This window comes from Styela clava, chromosome 2 (assembly GCF_964204865.1).
Source record: "Styela clava chromosome 2, kaStyClav1.hap1.2, whole genome shotgun sequence".
Taxonomy (NCBI): domain Eukaryota; kingdom Metazoa; phylum Chordata; class Ascidiacea; order Stolidobranchia; family Styelidae; genus Styela; species Styela clava.
This window is the reverse complement of record NC_135251.1, coordinates 17,552,137-17,567,449: the sequence shown is the minus strand read 5'-3', so window position 1 is coordinate 17,567,449 and position 15,313 is coordinate 17,552,137. Positions and strand designations below refer to the sequence as shown.

Below are 15,313 nucleotides of genomic sequence, written 5' to 3'. Positions count from 1 at the left end.
AGGAACATGGGATTTAATTTAGTAGGATATTGAAATTGCTTGGAAATAAAGAAAAATCAAAATCATAACCACGGCAGGATATGAAGAAGTCGCAAAATATTTTTATTTGCCTTTATAAAAATTTGTATCACTGTAAAGACTAAACAACTCCATTTTTTTTTTCTATCAACCGTCTAACTCTAATGTTTTTTACTGCTGTTGTCTGGTGATCCGAGCAAGAGCGATACATATGGTACTAAAACAAGCACGTAACAAGTGTTCATACCTGAATAGTTGCATAATGCATGTGATGATAACTTCAGACGGCTGACCTTGAAACCACTCGATATGCCACGATATGGACTTGAAGGAGGATGGTGACACATATGTCGAGCATTACGCAGAAAAAGGGTCCAAGAAATATATCATTCAAAATTTGACCCAGGCGACCGGGAAAAACTAAGTTCAGCACTAGGTTGGAGTCGCAAGCGAGGAAACCAAGTCTTAGCGGATGAATTCTATGAGAAAGAAAATTCAGAATGTTTCCCAATGAGTGCTCAAAAATTCTTCGTTTCATCATTCCAATTTCGCCATGCATAACTTTACTATATATGAGTCATTCTTGCACTGGAACACGATTTATAGAAGTCTCAGCAATTACAAATTTGACAAATATTTTTGATATCATCATTCAAAACAAAGCTAATAATCTATTGCAGTCACGTAAATACCAAATTGGCGTCTTCAATGTTTTATATCAAACCCTTTTCAATCTACTACCAAAAGACTGTATCCTAATACCTTGCTGCAACTGCACGCATTCCTCTTATGGTATAAGTCACTCAAGTTCCACAAAGAGTGGATTGGATGTTGCCATTCATGCTGGGGAAGAGCAATTTCATATGAGGATTTGGTGACTTCGGCTGAAGGTATGCGTGATAGTTAAGTATATATGAATAGAAGTGAACTGACAACCTAAATAAGTTAAAGCAAATCTTTGTTTAAGGATCGTTACTATTAAGATTTGTTAGCTGATCTTATGTGTCGCACGCGATATACCTTGTACCAAATTCTGCGCAAAATTTTTATTTTAAACTCAACTACCTGCCTAACTTTTTTACTGCATAGCAGATACGATACCCCCAATCAGTTGGATCCTGACTTGCCAATCAAATTGAGTTTTATTTCACACCGTGTAATATAGTGAATCACCAATGTTCTGAGGTAGCAAAGTTTTGTAGAGGTAGATGTATATACTATCAACAGGAGATACAGGATCCACGAGAGATCCGTGGTTTAATTTTATAAGAAAAAAAGCAATAACGTACAAAATAATATCATCGGAATAAAAAAATTTATGACCAAATCAGTCGAGTAACAATAAACGTTTCTGTTAATGTACTGACTTCCATGTCTGCGTTTCGAAACCATTATAGATAAAACCAGCAGTGATTTCACAATTTGCTATCTTCTATGTCTGTTTGTCCATTTACGACGGTCGACATGGTAGAACGAGAACTTGGCAAGTTCACAATTCCATGGAATTTTTGGCTTAGCTTTTTATATAAAGCATCTGGCAGGTCTGAATACAGAACTGGATTCAGTGCACTGTTAATCGGTAGAAGCACGATTGCTGCGACGACATATGCAGTATTTGAAACATTTGCTCCTCCTAGTTTGCAGAAGGCCAGGATACAGATTGGTATCCAACAACAGAAGTCTGTTATGATGAGTCGGAGAATTTTTCGTTGCAAGGCTGAAAAACAGTAAAATGTTTTCAATAAAAATCTTCGATATTAGCAACCAAATGAAAAGAAACCTAAAGTAATGCATACATCTATTTCCATCGTCTTTCTCCGCACGTGATGCAGTTCTTCTGATCTTTGACCCTTCTCTTGACTCGACATAAATTGCAACGTAAGATGATGCAACGAAGACGAACGCACAAAAGTTGAAAAGGTTAACAAAGAAAGAAAAAGGCCAAGCCCGATCATCTTTGGTTACGAAAAATTTCGGAATGCAAACGCTGTCGACACTATAATATCTAGAAAAGTGACAGGATAAAAGACAAAATTATTTGGTATCCTAATTATTCGATGTCCTAAATCATGTATTTGGTACAATAAACGCCAGGAAGTGATTGCCAAATGGCGCAAAAGCAATTGATATGGTCTATCGAATTGTTGGCAAACGAAATTAGTGAAAACTGCTGTTTGCAAAGAGGTCGGATATTAGAAATTTTTTCTTCATAACATAGGTAATTCTTTAAGCGCAAAAATACCAATGCTCGGGCTGAAAAATATTTGGAAATCGTAAAAATGACTTGTGCAGACATTGGGTCTGTGGTTGTAGTGAGCTTTTCTAATGGATATAGATAATTTGTGCCAGAGCTCTCGGCTTCAAGACCCACGCTGTAGCAAATTTGATAGGCTATGTCGGATCAGGAAAAGTCTGATCATTTCAAATTTTAGTAGCTCACTACGTCTAAGTTGTAAGTACAATTGATGCAATCGTATAAAAGAGAAAGAGAAATATTCACGTCAACAGATTTGATCCGGGGAGAATCTGAAGTTTAAAATACACATGAAACTTAATTATTTACATACGCTCCTACAGATATAAACATGTAAATATGTCACAAGTTCTCTAAATAAACCTGAAATATGATATAATATTAATATATATGATTACGATGAGTAAGAGGAACGCTTCCATATAAATGAAGTAGGTGGAACATCGAAAGTGAAACAAAAAAGGTAAAAGGAGAAACTAACTATTTGATTTTTTTCACTTGAATGTCACGTTCGTAAAAGCCGATTTTTGCGGCGGTTGATGAGGAACAGATTACATACGGGAATGAGAAATCAACAACGTATTTACCCAAACTTCTTTTGAATCTTGAAATGTTCATGAAGAAAATATTTGATTGATTCGGATTCAATGTCTTGCCATGACTGGAAATTTTTCATGGAAAATTTATCTGTCATAAAAAAAACGGATTTTCATGAAAATGCTGTTTTATTGATACACAAAGCTACTAAATTCAAATACAAACTCTCAACCTACAAGCTGTCTCGCAAAAAGTGTAAATCGGCATTCTAATGATAGTTGAATAAATTTGGCAAGTTTAAATCCACATACATAATTTTTATTCATGATTTTTAAATTAAAAATGGGAGGTACTACCAACTATTGCAGAGATGGACGATGCTTCCAATATCTGATACCGAGATTTACAAAAAAGGAATTTGTTATATCAAAATTGTTATACAAGTCCGCGAGAAAACGTAATACCAGACGAGATTTGATCAGGGCACAATATACAGTGTATATTTTACACAACTTCGTACTAAATTGTGAGAATAAATGTAATGTGAATGAATTGCTTATCATATGAGATCACCCATGTATGACATTAAATATTTGTCTCTTGAAGAAAAAAATTCCGTATAGATTAGTATACCTCAAAACCTCATGTTCGTGTTAACCTGTGACATTATTAGCTTCAAATACCAAAAGTAAGCTTGTTCTTTCGGCGGATTAACAAGGCAACTTACCTGGAAACGTCATGTTGGGCTTGAGATCATATGTCAACAGCCTTGTAAAAAGTGATTTAGTCTCATCCAATGTGACTGTTGCGTTTGAAGAGTATGGAGAATATTCAAATTCTGCGTGACTGACAAACATTCCAGACAAATGTGTAGAAAGCGGTAGTATGGCGATTAAAAATGATATCGTCCAAGCTATCATGATCATCAAAGACACTGTTTTCTTTTTGGGGTGACGAGATGATTTAAATGGCTGGAAATGAATAAATGCAGTAATTAGTCAACGTAGAACATCCTTAAATCTGATTTCGGATAACTTCTCCGAGTCTAATTCATATCTGAATAAATCATAAGAAGATTATAATGCTCACTTGAAAAATTGCGTAAAGCCGACAGCTAGTCAGCAGAACCATTGTTATAACCGAAGTTTCACTTGAAATAACAGACAGAATTCCCAATGTCGTGCATGCTGTACTTGATCTCCAAATCAAGTCTTTAGAACAGTATACGCCCTACAAAATAAATGTCGATAATATCAGATAATACATGATGAGACATATCGCATTAAGGTGAAGACTTAGTTTGGTTTAGTATTGGCAAAGAGTTTTTATACCTGCATGGCGAGGCCAGCAATCCCAAGCGATAGAAGATATATTCCCATGATGACGTCGGAGAAGGCCAGATTTAAAATCAGCAATCTATTTGCTATTACAATGGCTGTCAATTTTCTGTTGCTATTCCTCAGTCTTCTTGCTTCATGGAAAATAACAACCTAGACAACGAGAAAAATGAAAATGGAATTGTTTACTAAACTAATAATACATACTTCACGAATTCTAATCTTAATTGATTTCGATAATTAGTGAACTGAACTGACGTATGTACTTGCGACTGTTGCGAGTTCTACAACTTCGCGAGTGCAATTCATTTAGTGATCAATATGTGTCTGGTTGTGGTTAATTTTATGTTCTTCTCTGTTCTCCTAATTATTTTCACATATATATATATATATATACAAATACATACCCCATTTCCACCAAGAGATAACAACCCCATGATCCACACAACAGCCCGTAATATAGGATTTGCAATGAGTTCATATCTTGACGAAAAACCATCAGTTGAAGTTGATTGGTCAATTGTTGGACATTCATCACTCCAATCTGTGCAGTCACCACGACCATCAAATCTCTGAAAATGCATGCACCAAATAAGAAAAATGCTCTTGAAGAACCTATGTGCTACAGCCGGAATATAAAATAAACTTAAAGTGTCCTTACAAATAACGGATAATATATCAACTAATTACTGACGCAAATTCTGCAATAATTAATTTAAAATTTCCTGGCATTGTGGAGTCGAGTGCCATAAATTCTGTGCCCACCACGGTAATCCAGTAACATCTAAGTAACGTCGCGTTAATCCGAAGCTTTTCATATTATAGATGATTTTTACCTGCCTTGCCAGAACAAATAATGGCTTTTTATTTTCACAGTAAAATCGTCCATCAGTGCAGTTCATTTCATCTGTTTCGTCATCACAAGCTATCAAAAAATCGCATTTCAATCCAACATCGATGCTAACCTTCGAATATAATATTTTAATATAATTAGTTTGACATAAACAGCAAACGATGGGTACACAATCCTATGGTGATGGATCTATTAAAACAGTAACAGAAATCTTGTTACAAAAATGTTAAGTAAATATAACTGTCCAAAAGGTTTAGTCAAACATTATTGCTTAAGTTAACAATATCAGGTTTTTATTGCTCCATAATTCCTTTTGAATAGAAAGCAGTGACGCTGTAGGTGAATATGGCGGTAACAACATAGTAGCGGAACTTTAGTCATGCATGAAATGATTCGGCCCAAGGACAAAGTGACCTTAACTGCGTTATTCGAATGCACCACGTCTGATATGAAGGTTTTATGTCAGATTTTGTACTCCATATAGCTGACACGAATAAGTTTGATTATAAATCATGTTATTTAGATTTAATGTCGATGAATGATATTTCGGCGTTATCAGTGGCAAGCTAACACATAAATCGCTGTAAAACAGGATCTAAATTATAGAATTGGAAATTCTTCACGAAAAATCGCCTAAGTCAACTTAGGTTTACTGCCAAAACTATATGTTGAAAGTTTTGTTTGGTTTTAATCAAAATACTATGAAAATGTAATACTGCGATATTTCATTAACCTTTTTTCCTCCTAGAGCAGGACAATGAAATCTCTTTCCCGCACAAAGTTCTATCGATTCATCTGAACCATTTTTACAATGTTCAATTCCATCACATACCTAAATAATATGAAATCGTTGCTCAAATAAATTATCTTTAATTTACTACATGAGTTGTTTTACATGTAAAGCATGATTTTGAATGTGTAATGTGTTTATATAAAACGAATTCAAATTTTCTCTGGCCTAAAAACCGAGCCGTTTAAATTTGATTAAATTCCATGGCGAAATATACCCCCAAACGGGATGTAATTCAGAACTCTACCCCCCTTCGACTGACCACTAAACCGCCACAAGGTGGGCAGTTTTTGATTTTGATGACGTCATCACTCAAAGAGAAACAAATCTCATAGAGCCCACAGAACTTTTTGTAATAAATAAAAGTAATAGCCCTCTGCAACAATAACAATCTTTAACCACTAAAAATTTCAATGCAATTGGTCCAGTGTTCGAATAAAAAAGACGATTTTTGTTATAACAACAAGGAAGGAATACCAAGAACAACAACATTATAACACAACAAAGTATAGGTCCATTTCGTGTCCAATAATTATTGAAATATGGCTGGATATAACACTCTGAAAATGACTGTTTAGAAAATCTATGTTTACAATAGGGAATCAAGTTATGTATTGCAAAGATTTGGACAAAAGAATATAGCGTAAAGTAAATCTATGTTTAGATACACAAAGAAATAAATTGTCGTGCCTCGTCATACTCTATACTTATAACACCTTCCTCTTTCCCATCACACAAGAATCTATCACAATTTTTTTCGTCATCCCCCTGTTGACAATGTAGTCTTCCATCACAGACAAACTTCGATTCCAGATGCTAAACAACAGAACAAAATATTTTACATACAAAAATAAATATTCAGACTCTATAGTCTATATATACCATAGTTATTTAATAAAATGAAAGGCATTTGTTGATAAATAGGATTTCCGCTCACTCAAATCCATATAACCGGGGAATCAGTTACATCTTCACCTACTTCGCTAATTTATCGGTTTTGATATTTCTGTCTAGTATTGACAGTAATATAGCAATATCTGGTGAGTAAATTGCATTAGATATCTCATCTTTTGAACAAAGTAACCAAGTAATATATACTTCAAAAATTGATGCTTACCTTGGTTATTATTATACTTTCGTTGGCATCCAATTCCAAATGATGTTCGCATGGGATATATGCCTCTGGAACCCCTACCAATTGTATTGATTCATGAATACACGTGAAATTTGTAAAGGTTTCAAAGCAGCTAGCTTCGCACTCATCATCAGGAAACGAATTTTGAGTTGCAGAAACAATAGAACCCCAAGAAGGTGGCCCAATATGGCAATCTGCCACACTGTCACAAGCTACTCCATGAATATTTATACAAGTGTGGCTACCGCGAGAACATCTGAATAAAGATAATGTTTTTATTTAATTTTATGTATACGTGAGTATTGCAATTTTAATGTGAGACACCATTTCCTATTCATCTCTCAAGAGAGGAAAACGATGAAAATAAAACTATTGATTCTAACTCGCAGATTAGTCCAGTAACTAAGTGATAAAATAATCAGCCTTGTGGTTGGTGTCGCACCTTACCAACGCGATATCAAATCTAGCACACCCTGTACTCATGATAATTCTTTAGGGTATTCTAACATGAGATTTTTACGTTTATCACAGAGAAGAGGAAATGGATGAGTCGGCTTTATCATATGGCAAACCACGGTTTCTCTACCGGTTACCAGACCATGCCGCGTATAGTATTAGTTTATGGTTACGTGACGACCCAACAGCGGTGAAGAGTCCAGCACATAACTATCCCCGATGAACTTGAACCTGTCATAAAGTTCGAGCGGGTAATGTACAAAGATCGCTCACAAATTCACTGTTTATTCAACTAGTTTCTATTCAAAAAAATAATTCATCATACTGATTTACCCAATTGTTTAAACTACCTGCATTTCTTTTCGTATTTTATGGCGCTGGAACAAGGTACAGTTCCGCGGCAAAAGTCGTATCTAAACATGAAAATAATTTATATACAGATAAAAGTGGTTATTGACGCAAAGAAATATTAAACCAAAATAAATTTATATGCGTTTATACTTTTCATCATCTCGGCAGTCTATTGTACCGTCACAAACTGACTCTGGATTGATGCAATTTCCCCCTGCGCAAATCACGTTACCAACATTACAATCTGTGTATTTTCCACTTGAAAACCTTAATGAAAGAAAGTGGAATAAGTGATGGGACTAATAAATTTCCTTTCAATATTTGTTCCAGCGCTCTATAGATGAAGATTGACTGAAAGGTATTAGGTGATATCTGGTATCCTATTAAAGTCTAAGGTTTAAGTAACATTGCTACTCAACGCTATTTTTCTATGGCTGGTAACCCGAATGTTTCAGAATTATAATTTCTACTTGGAACATGCCATTTTCACACTGCGCAACATTTGAGGTGAATCAAAGAAATCTTACCTATATCTATGGAATAATATTTTTTCAGAGTTGAACATAAGATTCGATATATTTGTTTCAGATTAGCATTGCTTCCAGGCCAGTGGTTAATTTATCTTACTTGTCGCTACGTTATTTTCGATATTGGTACATGCAACTTTAAGATGTGCGATTTAAATGACAGCAACAACCAATATTGCAACTCTCGAAAGCTAATTTAGAATGAAAAGCTTGGTATTGCTTGTTAAATCTGACTATCTTCATTTAGTGCTTTCCAAGCCAAGCTTTAAGTATCCAAAATTGGTATTTAAAATTTTATTAAAAATTGTTCGGGATTTCGGTCTTGGGGATATGGATATCATACACCATTACATTTAATAGAAATTTAGTGACATCTCTTTTAAGTTCTAGAATAGACTGAACCCATAAAATGTATGGTAATGTAATTCTGCGGCAAGTAAAACTGCAATGCGATGTCTTACCCACAGGTTGCAGATCGGGTAATCGCGAAAACGAACTGGCGCCATTGGTGAGGTAAAACAGTAGGGTTACTTTATGACGTGAGAAACTACGCTGTATGGGCTATTATGTTTTGCCCTTAAGTCATTTGTTGCCAATAGTACAATGAATATGCTTTTTAAATGGGGAGTTTTGTCAATAATTACTCTTGTACTCGGAATTTTAGAATATAAATCTAATACATATAAATACCCGAGAGCACTAATAGTTAGATGTACTACATACCATGTCATGGTAAGTCCGGTCTCTGTAGTTGGTGGAGCAACCATAGTTATAGAAAGAAATCCCTGTAAATAACAATAAATTAGACAATTTAACATACAGTAACGAAAAAAACGTTTATTAGATTTTAAAATAAGACGTTCAAGTACGCTAAGTGAATATGGTTAGCCAAGTACAAATGCAAACAATATTACAGTACTGATGGCATAGATAAGTATCATGCGGCGTACTATGTTCCTAAACCCGCACACAAACTAAAAACAGTATTTTCTCACATTTTCATCATATGAAATCACTTGTTCACAAATGCTAGGTCGACTTTTATCACAAAGACATTCGTCAGATAGATCCGGACAATCTATTATTCCGTCACAAACACTTGTTGAAGCAATCACAGTGTCGTCATTCAAGCACATGAAACATTTAGAAAGATCGAGATCTCCGCGATGTTGTAGCTCTGTTCTAAATTATTAAAAAAATTGTGCTTTGCATAATGATCATAGGTTTGTTATAATATTTTCGTTCCTTGATATTTCACCCAGGACTCCTGTCAAGTATGTTTTAAATGTCATTTATGAATAAACGATTTTTACATTAACGAAGAACTTGCTATAGCATATTTTCCGCAAAAATATAATACTGATCTTTTATTTCCCTGTATTTTGTCACTGGTATTGTAAGCAAGACAGGTGAAAAAAAGCCAAAGGTAACAGTTTGAAATCCTTCCAGTCAAAACTATTCTAATGTCAAGTACTACTACGAAAAAAGACTAGTTTCTCACCACTGCAAATTAATCATAAAATTAACTGTTACGTTGTCATGTTTTAGCCCGCATTTATCTTGGTAATAATTATAACGTTACCGGAAGTATTCCTACTATTTAACTTGGAAACTTTTCTCTCTTTTCACTTTTTGAGAAGTACAAAGATGAATAGCACAAAAATTCACCTGAAGGCCACAATATTGTCAAGAATAGGTAAGCAGCGCAATATAAAACAGAAACATTTATTGTTCATACAAATTGATAATCTTTGTCATTGATTTAAGCGAAAACATGCATAAAAACACCAAACAACTCGCCGAAACGAGCAGAAAAAACCACCAAAACTCAATAGCACGTAAAAAACACCAAAAAACTCACTAACGCGTGCAAAAATCTTTCTATATATATCAACTAGATTTCAGTCTCGAGGAAATTACACGAAATTAATTTTGAAGATCGATATTCACAAAGCAAAACCCCTCAACTTTGGAAAATGCTCATTGCTCACAGGATTCCAAAATGCCATTTTGATTATATATAATCTTTTGGCAACGACAGAACATGCAGACAAATAAAGCATTGTGGTATTCTCTCTCCCATATCCATATAAAAATCTAATGAATTGGTCAGCTTTTTCACCAAACTCATGTTACAAAATAACTAAATTATGCCAAATGTAAAGTACAGGAGGGTTATTACAAATTTTCTGACATATGGACAGCAGTTTTTGTGGTAATGTCCAGCCTGGTTGCAAAAGGCACGGCACGGAGTGTATTGTTAGGTTGAAACACCTTTCAGTAGGCATACCCAACCAATAGGGTAATAGATTCCCTATTCGATTTTTAGTTTTCCATGTAGCCTATATTGTTGCGGATATTCCCGATGAAGATATAGGAAGCTAGTTAACAATTTAGACCAGTCAAGCACACTATTCAACTTTGCCGAGTGTCTCAGCTAGTGATGTAACAATACCAAAATGCGATTTTTGTTATTACCCTCCAGCAAATGCGACTCGAGTCACAGATCATGATGCTTCAAGTCACACGTGGCCCGCGGGCAGGGGCGTGCCAAACTAGTCTGCTGCCCGGGGCGAGTTTCTGATAATGCTGCCCCTTAAACCTAACTTCTAAAATAATTTGGGTGATAAACAGATTATAGATGTCGTCATACACGAGAATAAATCAAATATTACTCAAGTAGGAAAGAAACGTTTGATTTATTAAACTAAGCATCAATAATGTTGCAATTGTAAAATATAGGAAAAGGCTGCCTGTAAGAGAGTTTTATATTTAATCTCAACAGCAAAGATGGTCAATTTCAGAACGAACAATGCGAATGAAGTGAGTCAAGCGAGACACGAGTCACGTGAGAAGAACCTCAAAAGGTCACGAGTCACCATTAATGCAGATTCAAAATGGATTAACTCACCTTAAACTAGTTTTCCGAGTAATCTGCGCTTTAAAACATAGATCTGCACCTCCATCACAGTCTGCTATGTCATCATGAATTAATTGCTGAGGCAGGACACAATCCTCGCCATTTCTTCGACATTTGAATCCGATTCCGTTATTCCATTCGTGATCTTCTTCTGTGCAACCATCACAAGCATTCTTATTGCACACAGTGCTACGAAGCTTACATTCTGAATTCTACAATACATTTTTCACATTAAAAAAGTACGAAATACTGAAGCGACCGGATTGCATTTATTTAATTCTGTACAATTTAGTAGTTGATGTATTGACGTAGTCATGTGAGCCCAGGAATTTAAATTTACCAACTTTAGCTCTAATTCCTAAACAGGTCAACTGAATGTCTAAACATAGATTTACCAGGAGTGAAACAAAAAAGCTTTCGTTACAAAACCGAGTACCTATACGACAAGTCAAAACTTATCCGGAGTTAATGGATTAAACTGTTTATAGAACATTTAGAAAACTCCGAGATCACCAGAGACTCTCAAATCTCTCTTTGGGACAAAAGCGTCCGAATCTTTCACCTGACATTTATAATGAGAATCACATCTTGCATCACATGGATTCATGTTTGAACATACGACTTTCTCTTTGCATATTTCGTCTCTTTCTACCACACAATACTGCGTTTTGCTGTTCCTCAACAATTCGCATCTGATATTGAAAATATGTGAATATGTTAATGGAAAACGTGAAAACGATAGTTCAATACTACAATAAATCATTGCCCACAGACACAGATTCGGACGGCATGTCATGATCGCATTCACTCACACTACGGACAAACTGACTCTTTCTGAGACGTTATGATACACGTTTATGACAATAAAAAATAAGATTTAGTGACCGATTTTTATGGAAGAATTCCTCCGAATATAATATAATAATTCATTTACACATAAGCATTCGTTTACCATTCCATTATTAATTTAAGCTCAGATTCAGACTATAAATTTCAATCTCTAGATAGAAAATTAACGAACAATATGGGGAGGGATGTGAATGCAGAACGAATAATGGCAGTTAAACAATGTGATGGGATTTAAAATTTCAGAAATCAGGTTCTTTTTGTATTGAACTCACTAAAAGTATAGGTTCCCTCATTTTAGGAACCCAAACTTATAGCTGTAAAAACAAGAAGGGTTCGCTTTAATATCACAACATTCCAAGAACGGGTTCGGACTGCTTGTATATAATATCCTGAATTCATGATATTCTTGGATCGAAAGAATTTATACAATAGAAATATACTTACATTTGCCACTCAGCATAAACATCTTGTATTGGAATCCCATCTTTGCATTTTAGTTTATCGTTGCAAAATAATGCGTGAAACACCGTTTCATTTTCAAGACATCTAGGCTTGATCATGATTACCTCGTGTATTTCTGAACAAAATGAAAAATACAATTTTCGCTCACAGAATAAAATGTATTTTCAACTTTTTTTAGTTATATCGATTGGAATGCCTAAGTTATCGACCGAGGAATTAGCCTAAATGACCTTTGTATTAAATTAACCAAAAATCCAGCAAAAATTGACCAGTATTGAATATAAAGAAATAAGTGTGTACCTGTGTCGTTTATATTAGCAAGTGCCGTAAATTTCGCCGTCAAAATATAGTGAACAATAATCCATATAATGGTAAGTTTCATTTTTGTTTTAGATATTATTTCCCACAATATTTGAGATGTGCATGAAGTTAACCTAATCCTGAGTACTTTCTTGTATTCGCTACCATTTCCTGTAAATGAATAGGCGAATTAAATTTTTTTAAAACTTGTGACCAATAATCGGGAAATATTATATTTTGTTTGTCCATTTAGAATATTGGTACTACGAAACGGAGTCTCTTATGTTGTCTTATTTTGTTGGTTTCAAGTAACAATTTTCTTCTCAAATATCCAAAATAATCAACCAAAAGCTGTAAGGTGTTGACTGCAAGTTATTAATATTGCAAGACACTGCATGATTGTTATCAAAACTGCTTCAAATAATAGGAATAAACAATATTTCCAGTTCCTAATATTTGTATGATAATTGGAATAAGTCTAATGCACTTCAGTCGCATGAAAACTGTGTCATATGAAAGCGAAAAAAACAATCGAATAAATTATTCCTAACCCTTTATTTTTCGTAACTTCAAATAAAACAGCTCGAAAAGTTTTTAGGCCCATTCTAATTTTCTTTCCGTATACCAACTCGTTTGACAACACAGTTGCACTGTGTCTCTGTATGTGAGTACACAGAAATTGTTATTGCAAAATCTTTATCACTGATCAGTGCTTTTCAGGTAATTGTATTTTATAGAATAACAAAAACGGTACAGTTTTCCTATACGCTCATCTATAATAGATGCTTGATGGCTCTTTCAGAAACTTAATTCTGCTAGATCAAATTCAGCTTTAATCCAGCAGGATATTATCGTTTTACAAAACTATTGGTGTCCAGCAAGTGTGACGAACGGTGGATATCCACAATTGTGTCTAATCTTCTGTATTTCGAGATCGCCAGTTTCTTAAAATAGGTTGCTCAAATTTTTTTGTTTTTCAAAACACGAATAATCTTCGAATAATGCGTACTTGGAAAGATAGCGTATTGTAAATCATGCGCTTCCGCTATGCATCAATGCAAAGGTCATCTATCGCAAGCTTCGACTGATGCTCAATCAGGAAATGAATTGTGATCAACGGGAAACGAATATATATAATAAAAGAGTAGCTTTGCGTTGACAACTGTTAAAACGGTTTTATGATTAACATCCCATTAAACTTGTGATTATAAAACAGTTACAAATTCCTGTATTGATAAAAAAACGTATTTATTAAATTCTCTAAAATTCCACGCAATCAACTGCGTGTTTTTGATAGTGACCAACGCTTAACTGAATTATCTGACTGTCCCATGGGAACCGTAGCCTTGAACATTGATTCATCATTGACAGTAATGCACATATCACCGCGTCACTCACTGTATTTGCAATGTATATATTATTGTGTTAACTTTTTACATAACGATATGGTTGACAACATGCGATCAGTGTACGGCAAGAATGTGTCCCAGGGGCTGCAAACAATTGCGATGAGGAGTGAATTGTAGGCGCAAACAAAATGCAAGTTTTCCAAGGAGTTGGAGATAAAATTTCCAATATTTTAATACGATTTACGGCCTATTTTGAAGCTCGTAACTCGTAAGTTATCTACAATTCTACGGAAAACATTTAAACCATTACTAAGCCTCGGAATCGACCCAAGATTGGTCTGTCCAATCAGCACTGTCGTGTTTTTTTGCTTCAGGTATAAGGCAAGCCTAATTCTAACTCTTTTCGATGACAGAAAAAGACACTTAGCAGGATATGTTCCGGAAGACGTTCATATCTAATGCAATAGCATACTCGTACGTATCTATAACATATCACTTTAATCGACACATTCGTTTCTTTATTTAAATCTATTCTATATATATTATTGAACGGTATAAAACTGCATACTTCTTGAGCATTTACCTCTTTAATATGTAATTTACATTTGTAACACTCGTCGTCTCCGATTGGAGACGTAAAACATACATTCAGACGTGTAATAAATATAGATACGTATTCGTCATTACGACGTACTTCAAAATACAATTAAAGTAGTCAAATATTTTATATTCTCCGCGCATAAAACTTATTTTCCTCTGTGTCCAGTCTTAATCTGCATAATTCTTACGCACAGCGGCTTAGAATATAATCCATACCGACACATTTATTGAAATTTAAGCCGGACTTCTGTTACAGAGTAAGACGCCGTTGGCTATGAAACTAAATAAAATTTAAAATTCAGTTTAAATTTAGAATATAGTTTAGAATTTGACGTCATATGGAACCAATATGCTGATATAGGTTAATCTGACAACACTACATGGTACATTGTCATGTCAGAGTAATTAAACTAAATTTTGGTTAATTTTATTTAAATGATCTACGAAAGACACTATCACATTTTAATACACGTTGGTGAAGACATAATTTATATACGTGTCGAGTAAAATTGATATATACCAACAACAGTTAATATACAGTATAACTGAGACTTGATTTGGTACTTTTTACCAAC

The 15,313-nt window shown here is 34.6% G+C and overlaps 1 protein-coding gene across 2 annotated transcripts; it reads right to left on the bottom strand.

The window, feature by feature from the left end:
• Window positions 1–1,153: 1,153 nt before the first annotated feature.
• Window positions 1,154–13,497, bottom strand: LOC120335436 (uncharacterized). Of its 2 annotated transcripts, XM_078109630.1 has the most exons (19): window positions 12,790–13,496; window positions 12,472–12,604; window positions 11,741–11,870; window positions 11,170–11,390; window positions 9,254–9,440; window positions 8,982–9,043; window positions 7,882–7,998; window positions 7,731–7,793; window positions 6,907–7,180; window positions 6,480–6,605; window positions 5,733–5,831; window positions 4,983–5,111; window positions 4,554–4,718; window positions 4,141–4,299; window positions 3,899–4,039; window positions 3,537–3,780; window positions 2,860–2,959; window positions 1,815–2,023; window positions 1,154–1,735 (listed from the first exon to the last, which is right to left on the bottom strand). In XM_078109630.1, exons 1-19 carry the CDS (start codon window positions 12,869–12,871, stop codon window positions 1,434–1,436), a joined length of 2,943 nt encoding a protein of 980 aa, XP_077965756.1. In that variant the 5' UTR covers window positions 12,872–13,496; the 3' UTR covers window positions 1,154–1,433. The 2 variants fall into 2 exon arrangements, with proteins under 2 accessions (XP_077965756.1, XP_077965757.1); XM_078109631.1 differs by lacking the exon at window positions 7,731–7,793 and having other exon boundaries at window positions 12,790–13,497.
• Window positions 13,498–15,313: the final 1,816 nt, after the last annotated feature.

What these genes read in the sequence shown, in the direction of transcription:
- LOC120335436 (XM_078109630.1), bottom strand. Translation starts at nt 12,871, where the DNA reads ATGAAACTTACCATTATATGGATTATTGTTCACTATATTTTGACGGCG. An exon ending in TATTTGTTCTGGCAAGGCAG is followed by an intron (nt 4,719 to 4,982) that starts GTAAAAATCATC and finishes ATGCATTTTCAG; the next exon opens with AGATTTGATGGTCGTGGTGA. An exon ending in GGCTTTACGCAATTTTTCAA is followed by an intron (nt 3,781 to 3,898) that starts GTGAGCATTATA and finishes ATTCATTTCCAG; the next exon opens with CCATTTAAATCATCTCGTCA.